At 40.2% G+C, this 19,133-nt stretch overlaps 1 protein-coding gene across 2 annotated transcripts in view; it reads right to left on the reverse strand.

Annotated features, from left to right (window-relative positions):
• The window catches only part of KLHL14 (kelch like family member 14), a 95,853-nt gene that overhangs the window by 10,345 nt on the left and 66,375 nt on the right, over positions 1 to 19,133 (reverse strand). For both annotated transcript variants that reach the window (XM_037154520.2, XM_037154519.2), the window contains exons 4-5: positions 12,466 to 12,555; positions 4,995 to 5,073 (exon numbers count right to left, since the gene is read on the reverse strand). In XM_037154520.2, the coding sequence (XP_037010415.1) occupies positions 4,995 to 5,073; positions 12,466 to 12,555 (169 nt within the window). The remainder of the gene's footprint in view (positions 1 to 4,994; positions 5,074 to 12,465; positions 12,556 to 19,133) is intronic.

Consider the following 19,133-nt stretch of genomic DNA (forward strand, 5'->3'; position numbering starts at 1 on the left):
TTGACAAATATGTTTGTAATATACTTAAAGTGTAAAATGTGATGATTTAATATATGCATATATTGTAAAAGGATACCCACTATGAAGTTAGTTAACACACCTATCACCTGACACAGTTACCCCCACTTTTTTTTTTGATGAGAACACTTAGGATCTACTCTCTTAGCAAATTTCAGGTGTACAATACAGTATTAACTACAGTCACTATACATTAGTTATATCCTCAGAACTTATTCTTACAACGGAAATTTTGTATCTGCGACCAACTACTTCCCCTTCCCCCACTCCTAGCCCCTGGAAGGTCTAGTCTCTATTTCCTTAAGGTCAACATTTTTTTATTCCACATATAAATGATATCACATAGTGTTTGTCTTTCTCCATCGGGCTTATTTCACTTAGCATAATGACTTCCGGTTTCAAATGGCAGGATTTCCTTCAATTCTATGGCTGAATAATGTCCTATTACATGCACACATCATGTTTTCTTTATCCATTTATCTGTTGAAAAGTTGTTTTCACACCTTGGCTATACTGAGTAATGCTACAATGGGAGTGCAGATATCTTGTCCAGACACTGATTTCCACTCCTATGGACACAGGCGCAGAAGTGGGATTGGGGGATCATATGGTTCAGTTATTTTTTAGAGTCCTGAAATTGTTACTATTATTAATAATTTTAGAGTAATACCTGGCTTTTTCTTTAATTTTTGTTTTTAATGTGCTGTGCAAGATTCAGAAGGGTGATGAACAACTATGATGGAAAAAAGAGGAAGGGGAAGAGTAGGAGGGAGGATAAAGAGCAGAAGAGACAGATTTCATAAAGTAAGGGTGGTTAACCTGGGCCCATGTCTTCTGAGGAGTGCATGAAGCCCTTCTGAAGTTGTAATAAACTGTTGTACATATGTGTTTTGCCTATGTGCATTTTGGGGAAGAGTATGGGGAAAGATTTTGGAAGAGGATTTAATCCGATTTTCAAAGGAATGCAAACCTAAACAATTTGGGATTTCCTTTACTCAAGGAGTAAGATCTCACTGAAATACAAAATTAGGTTTAAAAACGATTGCAAAATTAACTGCATACAGATGAGCCACTGGTTTCTTTCATTTCTCTAGCCAGATTTCAATAGCTTTCTAATGAAATATAATAAGTCAAGATTATTTTACTGGTGCTTTTACCTTCTCAGTTAAGCTATTTCATTGAAAAGACTGATACCCATTTACGAAAATCTGTACATAGGTGTTTCTTTGCACATTGACCCAGGGTAGATCAGTCCCTCTGCTCTGTGACTCTACGACAGGCCTTGGAGCCTCTGAAATACTTTACTAATTTCACTAAAGGGCCATTTTAACATAATTTGGACTATGTGGGTTGTATGGTGAGTTCTCCTATGCATTATATATAATTTTAAGAGAAAAATATCCAACAGTCATGACAAGTATGAAAACCCTTCATTTCAGTTTTGATAGTGAAGAATAAGAGAAAGAGCTCTCTTTAGAAGTGTGAACTCCTTTTATCTAGTCCAAACTGCCATTTTCTTACTTTTCCTTCCTCCCTCACTGTGACGCTGAGTCAACCTACCAGAACTCGCTCTCTTTTTTGCCAAGGCATTCTTAATCGGATGCTTGGCGTGTATTCCTAGCTCTATCCACACAGTGTCACTGTCAGGAACTAAGGGCGGGTGGGGAGGGGGCGGAGGACAAAACACAACGTAACACGATTTACTTCCTGACAAAAGTGCATTTTTATGTAGAAATTCCAATAGTGAAGATTCTGAGCCTCTGACTTTATCCCTTGCATGTCCAAAGTGAGAATTCATGAAATGCATTATAGAAACACTGGTTAATGGTCTGTCAGCAACTGTGAACATTTGCTCGAGGCTCAGATTTTACTGTACCAGGTCTCTTGGGAATGCTTCCTGCCCTGTCTCTCCACATGAAGATCAGACCTGGTTTAGGCTATAGAGGCTATTTTTGGAGAAGTAAGTTAAGATTGTTAATGATTCCTTAATGGGATTATCCTGTTTGTATTTTACATCTATCATCTCTTTCCCCCGCAACAGCCCCTTACCCCACCACAGGCAGTATTCAGTGTATTGAGGTAAGTTAAAAAGCACTCATACAACTTCTGCAAACCTGCACTGAATCCTGAGTGTTGCCCATGTTTTTACAAGTCCTTTCTTACCCTTAGGGTGGCTGGTTTATATCCTACAGCATGAGACTGAATTATTACAACCTTATCTCAGTTGAAATTTTTGAGTTTCATCATCCGCTTGAAAACAACGATAGATTTTTTAAACAGAATATTTTCTCACATTGTTTTTTGTAGGTTTCTAGAAACAAAATAGTTAAATTTGGAAAATTTCTGATGCACTTGCTTTTAGAGTTCACATACTCTGTGAAACATGCTTTGTTGTTATTCTCTAAACTGCTTTTTCTGTCTCCTTTTTTCCCTAGACTAGCTAGGGAGTAAGATCTCCATAAGAATAATAACTAAAATGTCTATTTTTATTTAAAAAAATTGAAGTCAATGAAACATTTTTATTGATTCAATTTTTTTCTTTTTACACTCTTCTCTCTGAAAAATCAAATCCAAACAACTCATTTGCATGACATTTAAATTTATATTTCTGTTTAATCATTTCTGTTGGTAAATTCATAGGTAGCAGGTATACAACTCATGAGTGAACCCATGGTTGAGGAAGTTGAGAGGCCATGTGTCTGTTTTCTGGCTGAACTGGATGGTATTCTGCACTTTATTAGACTCTTTTGGATGCTCTAATTAGGTAAGCTATCTTAGGAATCCGTCAAGCCAGCTCTGTAAAAACAGTCTGTAAAAAGAGTGTTTTACAACTTCTTTCTATTATTCTTAATCGGTTTGCTAACTGATTGGCAGTCTGGTAGCAGCTAACAGATGTGGGGTGGGCTGGAGAACTGCCGCTGAGTTTGATTCAGAACCTGTACAATGCAAAATCAACTCAATGAACTGTTAAAGGAAATTATTTTCTGATCTGAAGCCTGTCTCATATATTTTAGTTTTTCTTTGTTTAATCACTAATTAGACCATGCTGGTAACTGATTATACTTGTGATGTTGAATGGAAGCTCAGCAGTGACAGAAAAATTGCATTTTAAGTTATGACTTGCTGCCTGGGTCAACCACCCCCTAGGACACACGAAGCTAGAAGACTGACCAGGCAGAGATCTGCCTTTTCCCATTCTGCTCTGTTAGGAGCTCTTTATTTGGTCTATCGAGTTGATTGTTCTAAATCTAAAAAAAAAACACAAAACTTCTCTTACTAGGGACCTGACATGATATACCATAATGACTTAGAAAGAAACGTTAAGCAGTCCATCCTGTCAACAGTGGCTGCCGGGCGCCGTCGGACCGTGGCGGGTCTTTTTATCAGGTCAATGAGCTGCTCCAAACTGTCTAAGTAAGACCCTGCCATGATAGGCCATTGTGCCTCAGAGGAAGTCATTACAGAATATCAAGTAAACAATACACATTTGAAAAAAATTACTAATTAGGTTTTGCAGCAACACTTCTCATCCTTAGGGGCTCTAGAGTGAAATAATTGACCGCGACGTGAGTTATGCCTCCGAAACCAAGGCGTGAAGGTTAATTATCGTGGTGTATAGCCCCCAGCAAAGGGGACCACGGTGATGAGATGCTGACATTTCAGATATGTTATTGCTGTTTCTTTTTTAAAGATTGTTTAAGTAAAACTTTTTTCAATGGTTTTGATTAAAGGGTAAAATGATGGCAGTTAACAATAACAGCAACTGGGAAGTAAGTCCCAGAAAAAGGGGAACAAGGAAAAAGACATCCGGGAGTTTTGAGTATCCCTGTATACAAACAGGAAGATTGAGAAGTTCGTCAAGACATTAACTCAGGGTAATTTCTTGGGGTACCTTAGAATTAGACACTCCTGAAAGTGTCTGGGTCCTTTTAATATATTGGGCCTTGCTATTTTCAGTGCACAGCATTTAGTCTCCTGAAAGAACATTTTCATTACTTATCTGGAATAGAAAGTGAGTTTCTTTATAATAACAGAGATTCGTAGTCTTCCTGCAGTAATGTCCATTTTTGAATGAATGGTATAACCACAAAATTTATTTTTAACTTGGAATTTATGATTCAGGATCTAATTTGATTGGATTGAATACTTAAAAAAGGGAAACCTTAAGGCGAAGGGTCTTCAAGGAAATAAGAATATTTATTTCTTAAATAATTCCACTGAGAAAATAGGTGGTAGATTATTGTTACTGTTATACTGAAGAATTTGTTCACGAGGATGTTGAGGTAGTAATTGAATAGAACCAAGTGTTCAAAACGAAGCACGTGAATTAACGTAGGCATATCAAGACACGGCCTCACGCCTAAGTAACAGTCAAGAAAGCCAAATAGGTATAAATGTAGTTGTCATCTTGTCCTTTGGTGCTAGGAGAATTGGGTGAGACAAACACTGTACATAAAAAATGAGAGGCCACCTTGCAAAACTGTTCCTTTTTTAAAGCTAACAAATGACCTGTTCCTGAATGTACGATGGAAAGAGGCAGATGTAAAGGATTTGAATCAGTGAGACTTAAAAACTTTAGTATTAAAATTTCTGCATCGAAATGCATATCACGGTGAGAATGGTGTTTTATATTTCAATTATAGGATTTAAATGTAACACATATAATCAAGGAGAGTGGGATAGCCAGTGAGATTGTAGCTCTGCTTGCAAAAAAAAAAATGATGCAATTGTACTAAAGGGGGAAAAGTCATACATTTTTTTCTTCCTATGTTAGGATAAATAATTGACTTTTTAAATTATTGTTCTCCATTGAGTCAATAAGGCAGTTAGTCTACATCGGCCGGCCCGAGTTTTGTATTTCGCCTCATCTGTCTCTCATCGGTGCCATTTAGCACACCTTACCATGGAACCGTTCAGCACCCATGCTTCCTGTAAAGCAGCCACAAATGTTTCAGACACAAGAAATAAGCACTTACCTTTCTTGCATGGGTGGAAGTTGTATCCAGCTATTAAATCGGGGATCGTATCGGCTGACAAAATTGGTACTGTGTTTTCCTGTAAAAATATATTTGAGACACTTAAAACTTAAACGTCTTTGTTGTTCTCCACATTTAATAGTATTTAATAAGATGCCTCTGTTCACATATTTAACAAATAGATGAATTAAGTAGAGGGAGCATCTACCATAGTCTGAGAAGTGACAAAGTCAGTGAAAGAATCAACAAGCTACCCCCAATGTTTTTCCTTTTTCCTCACTTCTCCTTTGTCCTTTTTTTTTAAATGAGTTAGAATAAAAATAAATGAACCATAGTAATAAAAGCTAGTCTGTTTATAAAACTACTTTTATCCTAAAGTTAGGATAAAACTTTCTGGGTTTTGGGGTTTTTATGCCTTAAACATATGAAGTTATTGCCTATAAATAATCAGTTCCAGAGAATACCCTATGTGATATGTCTGATTAGAGGGTTGTTTTGTTTGCTTTTTTTTTTAATGAACCAAGAATTTTAGCAGTGGTAGAATTCACCCTCTCTCCAGGGAAATAATAGCAATCACTACAATAAGAGTTTTAATCTGTGCTGTGTAAATTCTGTGTGCATATTTGAGGGAAGTACAGTTGTTGTGACCTATCAAAGGTGCAAGTACTGAATGGGAATCATGAGTCCCTGGAGCTGGTTAACTAGCTTATCTCCTCTGTTGAACCTAATAAGCACAGTAATGCCTGTGAGGCTTGAAAATTATTCTCATTTTGCATACAGGTTCCCATCAAGAAATGGAAGCCGAAGAGTGCATTCTATTTTATGTGTAGCATCTGATGACAAGCATCTAAAGCACCTGAAGTCTTGACTCTAAAAGTCTGCTTTTTATCCATATATGTGTAACTACCCATAGAACTGAATTTGACCACAGGAATAAACAGATAGGAAGTGAATGTGAGCTTGTGTGTGTGCATGTTTTCATATAGGCATGTACACAAAACACAATTATTAATTGCACAGTTACATATTTAGCATTTATTATGTGTCTTATTGTTCTAGCTTTTATCAATAAAAAAAGAAAGGTTAACTTCCTGTTTTGGTAAGTGACTAAACAAATATGTAGCATTATCAAGTAGAGGAAGGCTATACAGAGGGGAGGTCTAGCCTCTGTATAAGTAGAATGGCCCTAGATGCCATTTGCAAGCCATGCAAATATCTGCAGAATGAGCCTGTGAGGCAGGTAAGTATAAAGTCACTGGGCTGCTCCTGAATCCAAAAACAGCAAGAATCCTAGAGTGACTTGGACAGAAGTCAGAGAGGTGTAAGGTCCAGAACAGTGTGCCTCATGGACTAGTGTAGGATTGTGCCTTTTGTTACAAGAACAACGGGTAGGCACTGGAGGGTTTTGAGCAATCAAGGAATATGGTCCTCATTTATCTTTTACAAAGATTACCCTGGCTGCTGTGTGAAGAGTAGATTATAGAGGGGCCACTCTTGAAGTGGGGGCAGCTATCTGGAGGTCACTGAATAAAGGCACAGGCAGTGAGACATGGTCGGATTTGAGATCTATTTCATGGAAGCAGTAAAAATTATTTTCTAATTGATTATTAGTATGAGGTAAAAGGGATTTAATTAAGGAAGTTTGCCAGGTTTTTACCCTAAGTAACTCAAAAGTTGGATTTTAGAGGTAGGGAAGACAAGGCAGGATTAGTTTTCAGGTTGGGGAGAGAAGTCGTGAGTTCTGTTTTGGACTTAACCTTGTGAAGCTTATGGGATCTCAAAGTGAAAGTATCTGGAAGGACACTGGCTAAATGAGGCTGTAGGCACAAATTTGTAGGATATTATTTCAGAAATATTATTTCAAGTCATAGAACAGAATGAAATCCCTTTAGGGAAAGGGTATGTAAATGGAAGGTAATGTAAATCCTGGGAATTAGCCCTGGGATAGAAGGAAAACTAGCAAAAAAAAATTAGCAGAGATAGAAGGGAGAGTGTGGTACTTTGGAAGCCTTGTCAAATAGTGTTTCAAAATGGGGCATTAGCATCTGAGAACCGACCATGAGATTTGGAGCCATGGAGGCTGGTGGTGGCGGCCCCACCAGCGTTGTGACAATGGGAAGGTGGCGAAGAAGGCCTGAGTGGGGGCTCCTCCAGGGCAAATGGGGGAAAGCAGGGAAAAGAGGGTAGGGAATACTTTTTAGAACTTCTGCCACAAAAAGGAGATTATCCTGGAGGATGTCACATCCAGGGAAGCTTTTATTGGCTCGTTTGTTTTTTTAAATTTGGGAGTATTGAAAGGTGCTTGAGCAAGCAAGAGGGAATGAAGAAAAGGCCTTAGACTGAAGCAGAAACAATAATAGGAGAAAGGATAGAGTAATACATGAATAGATTTGGTAGTAGCAAGATAAAGATTTTATCCTGATTGCTTCTATTGTAATTGAACTAAGAAGATAGCCTATGCAGAGCGAGGGAGGAAGGAGGTTTTGGGGAAAGGCATTTATTTGGGAGAGAAGATGTGGAATAGTTAACCTGGAGAGAGGGAGGGAGAGTGCACTGACCAGGAAAATTAAGTGGAGTTGGCTAGTAATCAACACGGTTGGTAGTAGTCAGAGTGGCTTTTGGCTTTCTATATCCACATTTAGTTGCTCAGGGGCAGGGGCAAGGTGGAAAAGAGTGGATTTAACCAGTATCAAAGCTTTACTAGGTAAGTATAACAGAAGGAGGTGGATACAAGGATTGCTGGTATAGTGTGTTGGAGTGATTGATTACAGGGGGACAGTGAGAAAGCAGTGGGGTCAAGTGAAGGTGGTGGCATTATCAGGAAAACAGTGGATAGCTGCCCTGAAAAGGGCCAGCAGGTGGTATAATCTGGAGACATCCTTTAAAGTGATGAGCTTTAAGGGTATGGGACTGACAATTAAGAGGAAGTCAAAAAGCTTCCCACCTCCAATAACAAGAAGAACGGGAAGGTTGGAAAACCAGGTCCCCATTAAAGAGGGTGGCTAGGGAAATAGCCAGGTTATGATTGGAAAAGTGGGAGGAAGCATTCAGAGGACAGTTCAAGGACTATCGGGATTTTGTTGATGTGAGATCATGAGTTCTCAGGATCACGTACGAGAGTTGAGATGACCTGGTTAGGTGGCAACTTCAGTTTTATTTTGGGAATACAGAAAGAGTTAAGAGTTCTTGGACTAAGAATAATCCAAAAGATTCGGATTCCATAAAGAGAGGCTCCAACTCAAGGAATAATTATGTCTAGACTTGGTTTATAAGGGAGTCTGTAGATTTTGCAATCATTAACCCTGTAGATTCCAAAATGCATCTGAAAATTAATGCCGTTAGTAGAAATACGGAACACATCCACCATGTATAAGAATGTTTGTCAGTGAAACTTTGTTTAGAATTTCATTTGGAAGAAGACGTCTGCTTCCTCTCCGTAACAGGACCGAGAGTGCCTTCCCATGATGAGCAGTGGTGGTAGAAACTGGAATGTTTGTCTCTAGTGGTAATGGTAGTGGCCTTCAATCAGAGAAAAGACTAAGCAGGATCTGGTGTGATATGCATGCGAGATAAAGAAAGTTTCCAGAGGCAGGGTCAATGGTGCTCAAAGGGGCAAGGAGTGACTAGGGAGCTAAGAAGAAGGAAAACATTCTGGAGTTGGCGAGGGATGTGCAAGGGGCACAGTGAACCTCAGAGGGAATGACTGTGGTGGGGTGAGGGAGGTGACATTAAATGAGGTTATTCACTCCATCCTTGTGGCTTCTAATGAGACCCCATTAGCAGCTTGAGAGTGGTGGCCACATCCAATGGGATTTTGAATTACTCTTCACTGTTTTCATTTTTTCTAATCTTTTCCATTTTTTCCTAACTCTTCTTCCTTTTCTTCTCTTTCTGTGGTAATTCTCTGCCACCAGACACCATTTTTTATGAGTCTGTTAAAAAGTCTTATTTTTTAATTTTTTAAAAAACATAATCATTATAATATTTTTTCTGTTACCATTTAGTCCCCATATACCCTCCCCCCTCAGTCCCCGCAGAAATCACCACACTGTTGTCCTTAAGTCCTTTTTCCTTTGTGCTCATTGCTGGCTTTTACTTAGGTGACAGGTAAAATATAGCAAGGTGTGGCAGATTCCAGTCAGCGGCGGAGTGGAAGAAAATGGGAGGGAAAGGAAGTCCCCCATGAGCAGTATTTTGGGCGTCAGTCATCAGGAAGTGACAAATGGAAATTTGTTCTCTGTAAGCTGGGGCTCTGCCAGAATATATGCATCTGTATTAGACTATTACAATGCATTTCTGTCACTAATGACATGAAGGATGTTAATAGGAGTTAATGTCTATGGCTAAGTAGAAAAATTTATATCCTGTTTATATTCCCAGGAACATGTTTTAAAACTTCAAATTTTGGTCTTATAATCGAGACAAGCAATAAATAAAGTGTTTTATGAGTACATATTTGTGTTTTATAAGCAGATACTGAAATTTACAATTTTGTATTTCATTAAAGGACGTGCATCTCAGACACCATTTCATAAGAACTAAAGTGTAATTCAAGAAGATTCCATCTTTGGAGCTGACATATATGCAATATTTTAACCTATGGGTTTTTTATTTTTCCTCCCCGCCAGAAATGAAATTAAAGCACATTATGTTTTCTTGGGATTATTATCTTTTATACATTTTGGTATCAGATGCTTATTTTTTGATTGCAGAAGGTATTATGATATGAAAATCCCATGTTTTTGAGATGATTAAGTTCCATTTTGGTTCCCTAACTGGAGAATAAGGAAGAGATTTGTTTCTGAGAAAGTGAGAACCACTGGCCACTGTGATACAATAAGGATTTAATTTCACAAGATCAGTGGAAAAATGACTGTTGTTTCCTATCTATCCAAATACAAATGTTGGTCTGGGAAGGCCGTGTAGTATCATGGTTTGAAGACTGAGGCCCTGAAGTCAGATAGACCTACATTAAATCAGCTAGGCTTCTTGCAAGCCGTGTGTCCTAGCAAGTTCTTTAACCTCTTCAGGCTTAGTCTCCTCATGGCAGAACTAGAGCAATCGTGGACTGGGCCTCAGGGGACGGGTGTGAAGATAAGGTGAAATGATGAGGTGAGTGCTTAGCAAAGTTCCCAGCAAAAATGAGTACTCCATGCATATTACTACTAATGCTAAAAAGAGTCAACTATGGTTGACCAGATGGGTGGTATATGAAGGTACATGGAAAACATTGAAGGGACTGTAGTGAATGTGTGTTTTGGTTCCTGGTCCAGATCTCTTCACCAGACTGGTGTCCCCTTTTCCTACCTGCTGTGAGTGCTGGGTGCTCATGGTTGTACCTGCTCCCACCCTGGAGAACTGTCCTCAGCGGAACAGGCCACCTCTCGGCTCACCCTCATCCCTCACCTGGGAGAAGGCCTCAGCGGAGCAGTGACTGGTTGACAAGAATGTCTGCTTGCCTCACAGTGTAACAATTCTCCTCTGTTTATAAAGGAGGGCCCATCAGTGTTTCATCAGCATTTTCTCAGATCTATACCAAATGACTCCGCCTGCCAAATGAGCCAGGAAGCACGGCTCAGCATTGCAGGTGGAGGCAGGTTTTAACAAGGGTCTCAGAGAAAGAGGGAGTGAGCTGCTGGGCCCATACTGAGACTAAAAGTACTAAAATTCAATTCCGAGCCTCTTAGTGGCTGGAGCAAAAGGGAACATGTGCATTCAGTCAGAGAAATAGCATCAGTCACAATTTTCAAAAGTGACTCAGTCCTCTGGTCTGACAAGAGTGTGCCTTCACATGGGGCACATTGGGTGGTGACAGGCGTGCCCACAGGAAATGCAGGGCTGTGCTCTCAACAGTCTTTGTCACAGCATTTTCACTGAGGGCTTTAAAGCAAATTGCTGTTCTTCTCAGGGGTGGGGGAAGGCAAATCGGTGAGGCCCTTGGACACAGGTTTATGGGAATATTATTCAAAGATAAAATCTTGATTCTCTAGAGTAGAGGAAGGAATATATCTATTAACTCTCCCCTAATTCTCCAACCCAATCCTCTGAGCATGTGTCTTCCATAGAAGTTGAACAGAAAGCAGTTACAGGTCTTTAGGACACAGGGGAGGGGTGTGAATCCAGCGAGCAGGTTTCCTACGTTGTTGATTAAGGTCTGCTGGAATGGTCGGTTCGTCAAGTTTGGTGAACACTGAGTTGTGGCATCGAGACTGGTATTTTGACAGGGGCTCATTCCACCTGGGAAGAGGGGTGGGCGGAGAGAGCACGGCCATCAGAAACAGGGCTTCCCAGCTTCTTTTTGGGTCATGGGTTAGTTTTAATCTAAAACGCATTAAACAGTAAACGGGGAGTTTGCAGGGCATTGTACGTATTCCGGGGTTTTTGGTAACGTCAAGTCCATTATTTCAGAGATAAGTTAGAGCAGAGATACTGCATATCATTTTTGCTCCTGTTGCAAATCTGTTTCTCACAAAGCCCAGGAACTGTCTCCTTTCCAACCATTAAAGATGTGGACCAACTGAGCTGCAGGTCTTGAGAAAGAATGTGCCCCTCGCTTGATTCTAAGAAGTGTTCTTGGAGGGTGGCCTGGGTTGTTTTCCTTTAAGATTTTCTAGAGTGAACAGATGTAACAATTTTCTATAATTTGCCTTGGTGCAGATGCTGAAAGAGAGCATTCACAATAAAATATATGCAGTATATGTAATTTCATCTGGATGTTCTGGGGTTTTAAAGTAAAAATGTGTACCTGCAAGCTGTTTTATGGTTTCTCAGTCATAATTATCTCTGTTACACAGAAGGCTACAACGGCAACTCCTGCTTCACGTGCAAGCTTTCCAAAAATATCTTGATAATTTCGCGTGTTCTGCAAGGCACAATGCTCTCTCCCTGTGTTTGGCTTGGGAAACGTATTAAAGCGTTTGATTTCTCTTTGCGATAAATTTATGAAGTAATCCCATCAACAGGGAGGATGGTGGATGATCTCTGAGAGAAGCTCTTGAAATGGTGGGACGACTCGAAGTAATAAATGTTGCTAAAGAACTTCAGCGAAGGTTATGTGCAGTGTGACTGCAGATAATGCTTAATGATTGGAAGTGCATTATTGCACTGGTAAAATGGGAGAAGAGTGGTGGAGAAGGTGGTGAGAATTCTAAGTAGCTGCAGCTTGCCACCTGCCTCTGGGGAGCCCATGCCTGCGCTGTGGCAATTCCTCCAGGGACCGATCGGGAGAGGGGCTGGGGCATCAGTGCGAAGCTAAATCCCCAGGCAGTGAGTGAGTGAACGCTCTGCTGCGCAGTCCTCCGCGAGCTCAGTGATTGACCCTCCCTCCAACTGTCAGCCCACTTCACCGACTACTTCACTTGTCCCTGCTGCACAGATACATATTCTCCCCAGGAATTACGGGATGGACTGTTACTGGTGACTTTCGCTGAACACACAATGAGCAGCCACCATTACGTCGTTCAATAGTTACCGTTAGGGTTCCATTGGTCCTCTCCGCCCAACACAAACAAGAAATTCTCTACTTCCACAACGCAGTGGTGGGCGCTGTTGTACGGCATAACTGGAATTAAGAAGAAAAAAACAGATGTGTAAAATTTTCCATCTTAGAACTTGCCCGTTGGCTCATGCTTTGCTTTCACCGAAGTGTATAAAATGTGAGACAAAGTCAGTAGGAAGAAGAGAGCCAAGCAGCAGAGCGAGGCGCCCCCTGATCCTCGGTGGCTCAATGATGTGTTCCCAGCAACTGCAAGCCCACCCCCTTTTGATTAATTTTACATAATGTTATTCCACAAATTAGTCAAGAACAACCTGTCATGCTGCTTTCGATTCTTAAGTTCTCCTCACTTGCCTGATGATGGGGATCTCATTCCAAAGCAGTGATTGAAACTCCCAAATGGTCAGGGCTGGGGTTACTTCTTGGAAGAAATAACCGTGCATACACTCGGAGCCATTAGGATGCTCTGCCCAAACTTGGTTTGCTGGCAGTCTTTCCATAAACAGGCTCAGTGTGCTTGGTAGCTTTCTATTCCACAGCAATGAGCAAGCTGAATTTCCATACAGTTTTAAGTTTTTAAATTAAGGTCCTGCTGATTTAATGCCTTCTCCAAATGTATACGCTTAATTTCCTGTACAATGTCATTAGCAGCACAATCTCACATTTTCTATCTATCTGCTTAGGAGCTCTTCTGTGACAAAGACCCAAACCATCAGGAACATCACAAATATTCATTCCCCTCGTCTCGCCCTTCTCCCTGCCCCGATCTGGTGGCTGTGGAGAGGGGGTGTCATTCAGAAACCCATGAAAGCCGGCTTCCTCTGCCTTTGTTCTCATTTACATTTTCATTTGGGAGACACACACAGCCAGGAGAGGACACCCCTGTGACCCCACTCACAGTGCGGTGTTGGTCTCTGCTGTTAGGATAGCACGTGGTAAATGTACATGGACACAGCGTTAGTGATCACACATGCAGGGGTTTGGGCCCAGTGACACCAGCAGTAAAAATGATGTCCTTGTTCAGCTCATCATATGGGCACCTTAAATCTAGGTGAGGAAAAATGGGGAGGCGACGTGCATGTGCAGGCAGGGAACTTATTGCTTGACACGGATCAGCAGAGCACTTAAGAAACCAGTGCGGTGGGAAATCAATATGAGCCAAGGCCAGCTCTGACTCGGTGCTCTTCTTCCGGGGGGAGAGAGGGAAAGAGAGAGCCCACTATCTCATCCCCAGCACATCTGGGGGGGCACATACAACTCATTTCATTTGTCTTTCTGTTTTAATTTTTCTCAGAATGTGCAGAGCAGGCTAAGATATGTAAATAAAAATAGTAGGAAACAGGCAAAGCTTTGGAACCTACAGGATAGCCTCTGAGAGAGCAAGCCAGATCACTGGCGCTTTTTACTGAATGAAGGATTTTAGGAGTTTTGATTATTTTATCATTTAATTTTTTTACTGTGACTCTTCATTGTTTTTGAACTTATATGCACAAAGGAGGAGGCACTGGTATGTAAACCTCTGATTTAGGAGATAATGTAGAAGAAATTGGGTGTGCTGTGGCTCTGCGAGGTCCATTAATTGGGTCAATTGATTTAGGGAGTCATCTTGGGAATGTCCTCGGTCCCCCCAACCCTCAGTTATCTCTCTGGGAAACGCTTTTAACCATATAGATTCTACAGAATCCATTTGGGGCAGAATGTGTGCTGGGTACATTGAGCAACTAGAATTGGATATGGTTTGAACATTTTTAAAAAAGAAATTAACTCCTCATTATTTAGATTATGATATGGTTCCACAATACCAAAAACTAAACTATGCTACCCATATGTTATGTATACCCTGAACAGCCTGGGGCTACTCAGGTCATCATCACGTCATCTGGTCAGTGTAAACTTATAGCACTGATTGTCATCTGCATGCATCTACTCATGTGGGAAGGGAGTTCAAAACTAGAGGCCACTACCACCAACTCACTTTATGACAGCCACTCTTCCGATATTTACTTTAAACTTTTGGTCCATTCAATGTGCAAATCTTATAAGTAATAAAAAGCTATCTTATCTTCTTTTTCACTAGAAGTCCAACTTTATAATGCAGCACTATCTCTGAAAAATGAACACTTTAATTTTGTTCTTGCCATTCATTTGCTCCCATTCAGGCAAGCAGAAATTAAGTGAAGGAAATAATAGATGATTTATTCTTAAGCCTCTTTTTTCATTTGATTACCCCTATTGTTATGCTTTATGCAAACAAATGAAACTATTGCACTAAACTGTTGAAACCTTTAAAATAAGAGAGAAGGTCTTCGAAGTTCTAATATAAAGGCTACTTGAAGGTATTCTTATTTATCTACACATATTGACTCTGTTTTTTAAGCCTTGTGTGCTATATTTCTTGGCAGAGTATTTCAGTATTCTCATTCCTGAATTATTGTCTTTTTTGAGTTATTACCATGAATTAAGAGGCTATAAATATACACAAAAGCACTTTGAAATTATTTGGAATGTAAAATGCTCCAAATTTATTAGAAGGAAATCTATATTAAATCAATGTTTGGGTTTTGCAAAAGACCTACTTTCTTTGATTTCTGATTAAACCTGAAGGAAAATAAAGCAGATAGGGCAGTGAGCAAGGGCAGACATCTGTTTAAAATGGCATTAGGTACCTTACTTATTGATTACCTTTTAAGTCACAAAGAGTCCATGCCTGACCCTTTCTAGATTTCTCTAGAGGTGGACACAAGCCCCGCCCTCACAAGCAGGTCATGGAGGAGAAGCTTGTTCTCTACGTTCGCAGGCAGCCCAGTGTGGGCTTTTAGCGTGTCAGTCAGTGAGTTAGAGGGAAAGGGTAAAGAGAAGCTAATCAGGATGAAATGAGATTAAAGGCTGTCTAATTTTACAGCAACTGTGATCCATCAGCCACTGTGAAAGTGACAGTGGAAATGAATGATGGAAACAGACAGGTGGGGCTGTACATTTCACTGATTTATCCTCAAATGCACTGGGCCTTATTTTATTGAGTGAACATGACCGCATTTATCATGACTGTCATCTAAACCCACTTCCCTCCATTTAAAAAGGTCACTTTACTCAGAGGGAGCAGGAGAGAGGCACTTTCAAATCAGATTTAAAATCTAATAACACGTGTTTATAAGGCCCTTTGTGAGAATTCTCAACTTTTATTAAACAAACTACAAGTGTTGCAAGGAAAGGAGGGGGAAGGCCAGAAAACTGGTGAAAAAAAAGAAAAGAAAAAGAAACCTTTGGCCATCTGTGGGAATACAGTCATTTAGTCTCTAAATTTGAAGCAATTTGTACTATTTTTGCCTTTCCCACTCCAAGTAAGTGACATTGTGTTCTAGCCCGGGAAATTAAATACAACATTTGCATTTAATATTTTTAAATGAGAAAGTAGGAAGCAGGTAATATTATGAAGTAAATTTGGAGAGGATATGAAGTCTCAGTGTTCACTCTGCAGAATGACTCGTCACCACACACTCAATACATGTTAACAGTTGTTCCGAGTTGAATCTCTGTCACATTTCACGTATATGTCTGCTAATTGTTTTCCCATAACTATAAGGCCACACCATCTTTTACTCCTCCTTGTTCCAGTGCAATAAAGTATGCTAGAATGTTAGGCAGTAAATAAGTCTTTATAACTAAGAAGAAATCATTCGAGCCCTCAGAGTTCTTTGTATTACTTTTCACAATAGTAACCACCATTTACTGAATATTCACCATGTGCCAGGTACTGTGCTAGTGCTACATATATATATACTTATGTTTATAATATATAAGTGCTTATATTGTATTGCTGAAAATATGATAAAACTTATGTTTTGTTCTTGCCATTCATTTGCTCCCATTCAGGCAAGCAGATATTAAATGAGGGAAATAATAGATAATAGTTACTACATGATAAAATATATACGTGATAAAGTACACCTATATTTTATTTACTTGCATTTATCTATACCTTTCATTTAATACGACGAACTACAAGGGTGGTGCTGCTCACTCCTTTTATTTCTTTAAGAAATACCGAGGTTTTCAGAGGTTCAGTCACTTGTTGAAGGTCATACTCAGCTAATGAACGGCAGAGGGAATCCAGACACAGGGATATCCGGATCCCAACCTGCGCTCTTACCCATTTCACTCTGCTGAGTTTCAATAGGTGTGTTCATCCAACCAGCAAGTAATTACCGAGGACCTGTATCTTCAGTGATGATGTTCCTGAAATTTCTGTATAATTTTTTTGTATTAAATCATATTTAAAATGCTCATTATTTTCACATTTAAAGGAATTCTAATTAAAGCAAGTGGGCACTTCTTTAGAGATTTTTCTATACATCCGATATTCGAATTTTCTTAAAGTAGGATACATTTGTTTGATGGGGGTCAGAAAAACACTGAGAAAAATAAGCCAGTCAATGATGGGTAGAGTCTATTGGCAGAGGGTTTTTATTTTTATTTATTTTTTTTAGCAATGAAGGCATATTTCAACGCTGTAAGCAGATTCAAAGTATCTTGGGCATAGAAGCCCTTTTCCTGGTATATTAAATGTGCAGAGGCTTGTTGTATTTATGAAGGCCATATTCTGCTAGAGATAGGCACTATTTCCTCCCACATTTCATATCTAAAGAATGAATAGCTCTTCTACAGGAAAGTTATAGGTATCCTTCATAACCACAAAATTTTCATGAACATCTAAGCAAGAGATTGCATAGGGCTAAGCTGAGTTTACAAATGCCAAAGAAATGTTCATTGAATGTTTATCATTTCAATGTCACATTTATGAGGGCCTTGATTTCCTTTTGGCCTTAAATACATAAACTTGAAAAACTGTCAAATATGACATACTTCTTTCTCTTTTTAACAGTAATGTCCATGGTGAAAATATAATCTTATAAAAAATAAGGATACAGAGGACCCATAGTCTTCCTCCATTCCTGACCCTCTGCCTTTCAGCCCCTTACCACCGAGGCTACCTGTTGCTGTGTCTTCATTTTCTTCCACAGATAGTATACATATGAGTCGTCTTCTTTAACACAAATGGCAGCAGTGTTTTATGGGCACATGTCTAATACCTTGCTTCTTTTTGTTCTCAAGAATACATTCATTCATTCATTCCCCACCAATCAAATCCGTTTTCAGCTGCTACTCTATGCCAGGCAATGTTCTACCTGCTGGGGAGGTCATGAAGAACAGCAACGAGGAATGTGCTGGCCACAGGAAGCACATGATGAACATGTGCACAGATAAATCGGCACTTCTGTTTCCAACGACAAGTACAGTACAGAAAAGTAAAGCAAGGTCTGAGGTGAGGGAAGGACAGGGTGAGGAATTTGGAGAGTGGTCAGCGAAGGCCTTCCTGAGTGGATGACTTTTGAGGAGAAGACTGATGGAAGTGAGACATGCGTGATGTAGATTTAGGAATAGTCAGTGCAAAGGCCTTGAGGCACAGGTGCAGAGTGTATCAAGAACAGCAAGGAGACCCAGAACAGAGGGATCTGAGATGAGGTCTAGAGGGAGACTCAGGGCAGATCAGGGGTCATCATGCTGTCTTGGTCAAAGGACAACCCTTGGGCCATCAACTACCACATTCTTCTAACAGCTGCACAGTGTTCCATTTGATGGGTCTCCTATGGTGTACTCCATTCCCTCTGAGGGTCCTGTATAAATTCATTCAACAAACTTCACTAAACACTCCTGTGCAGACTGTTTTCTGGTTGCTGATAATACAGCAGGGAACTACACTGACAATGTCCCTGTTCTTATAGTGCCTACATTATAGGGGAAAGAACATAAACAAATAAATACAGACCTCATAGCAACACAGCCGTCATGGTGATGTGATATACAAAGAAATAAAATGGGACAGTGTGTTAGAGAGGGAGCGCCTGGTTACCACTCTAGCTGGCATGATCAGGGAAGGCCTTAACAGGGGACAACACTTAAGGTAGAATTTGAAGGGTGAGAAGTCACCATTGCTAGAAAATAAGGGGAAGGAATCCACGCAGAGACCCTGAAGCACAAATGAGCTGGATGTGCCTGATAAGCCTGGAGGAAGCCTCTGCGGGTGGAGCAGCAAGGGTAAGGACCAAAGAGGCATGAGAGGAGGTCAAGGGGAGGGCGCAGGCTGGGTAGGTGGGTCTTCATAAATCAGGATTGTAGTCTTCGCTTGATGGAAAGACACTGGTTGGGTTTTAAGCAGCAGAATTACATAATATGATTTACATTTTAAAAATATTACTCTGGCCATTATAGATGTTTCGGGTAGAAGAGGGAGCAAAGGGAGATCACAGAGGGCGGTGGAGAGAGATGGTGGAGGCTTAATCAGGAAGGGGCTCCAGGGATGGAGAGAAGGGGACATGCTTGGCAGCTGCTCCGAATACCAGAGATGCTCTGCTGAGGGTCCTTATAGCCACTCAACACACACACAGGAGTTTATCTGTAGGATTAATTCCCCCACGAGAAAGTTCTGGGCTAAAGGATGGGTGCATTTCACATTTTGATGGATATTGTACCCCTTTTTACACAATTGGAACCTAGTTAAAATTTAAATTTGTGCTTATTTCATTATGAAATAGGTTGGGTGTTTTTTCTTGTGTTTAAAATCCATTGCATTTTATAGATTTTTT

This window comes from Artibeus jamaicensis, unplaced genomic scaffold (genome assembly GCF_021234435.1).
Source record: "Artibeus jamaicensis isolate MK-2021 breed Jamaican fruit bat unplaced genomic scaffold, CSHL_Jam_final contig_354, whole genome shotgun sequence".
NCBI classification, from domain to species: Eukaryota; Metazoa; Chordata; class Mammalia; order Chiroptera; family Phyllostomidae; genus Artibeus; species Artibeus jamaicensis.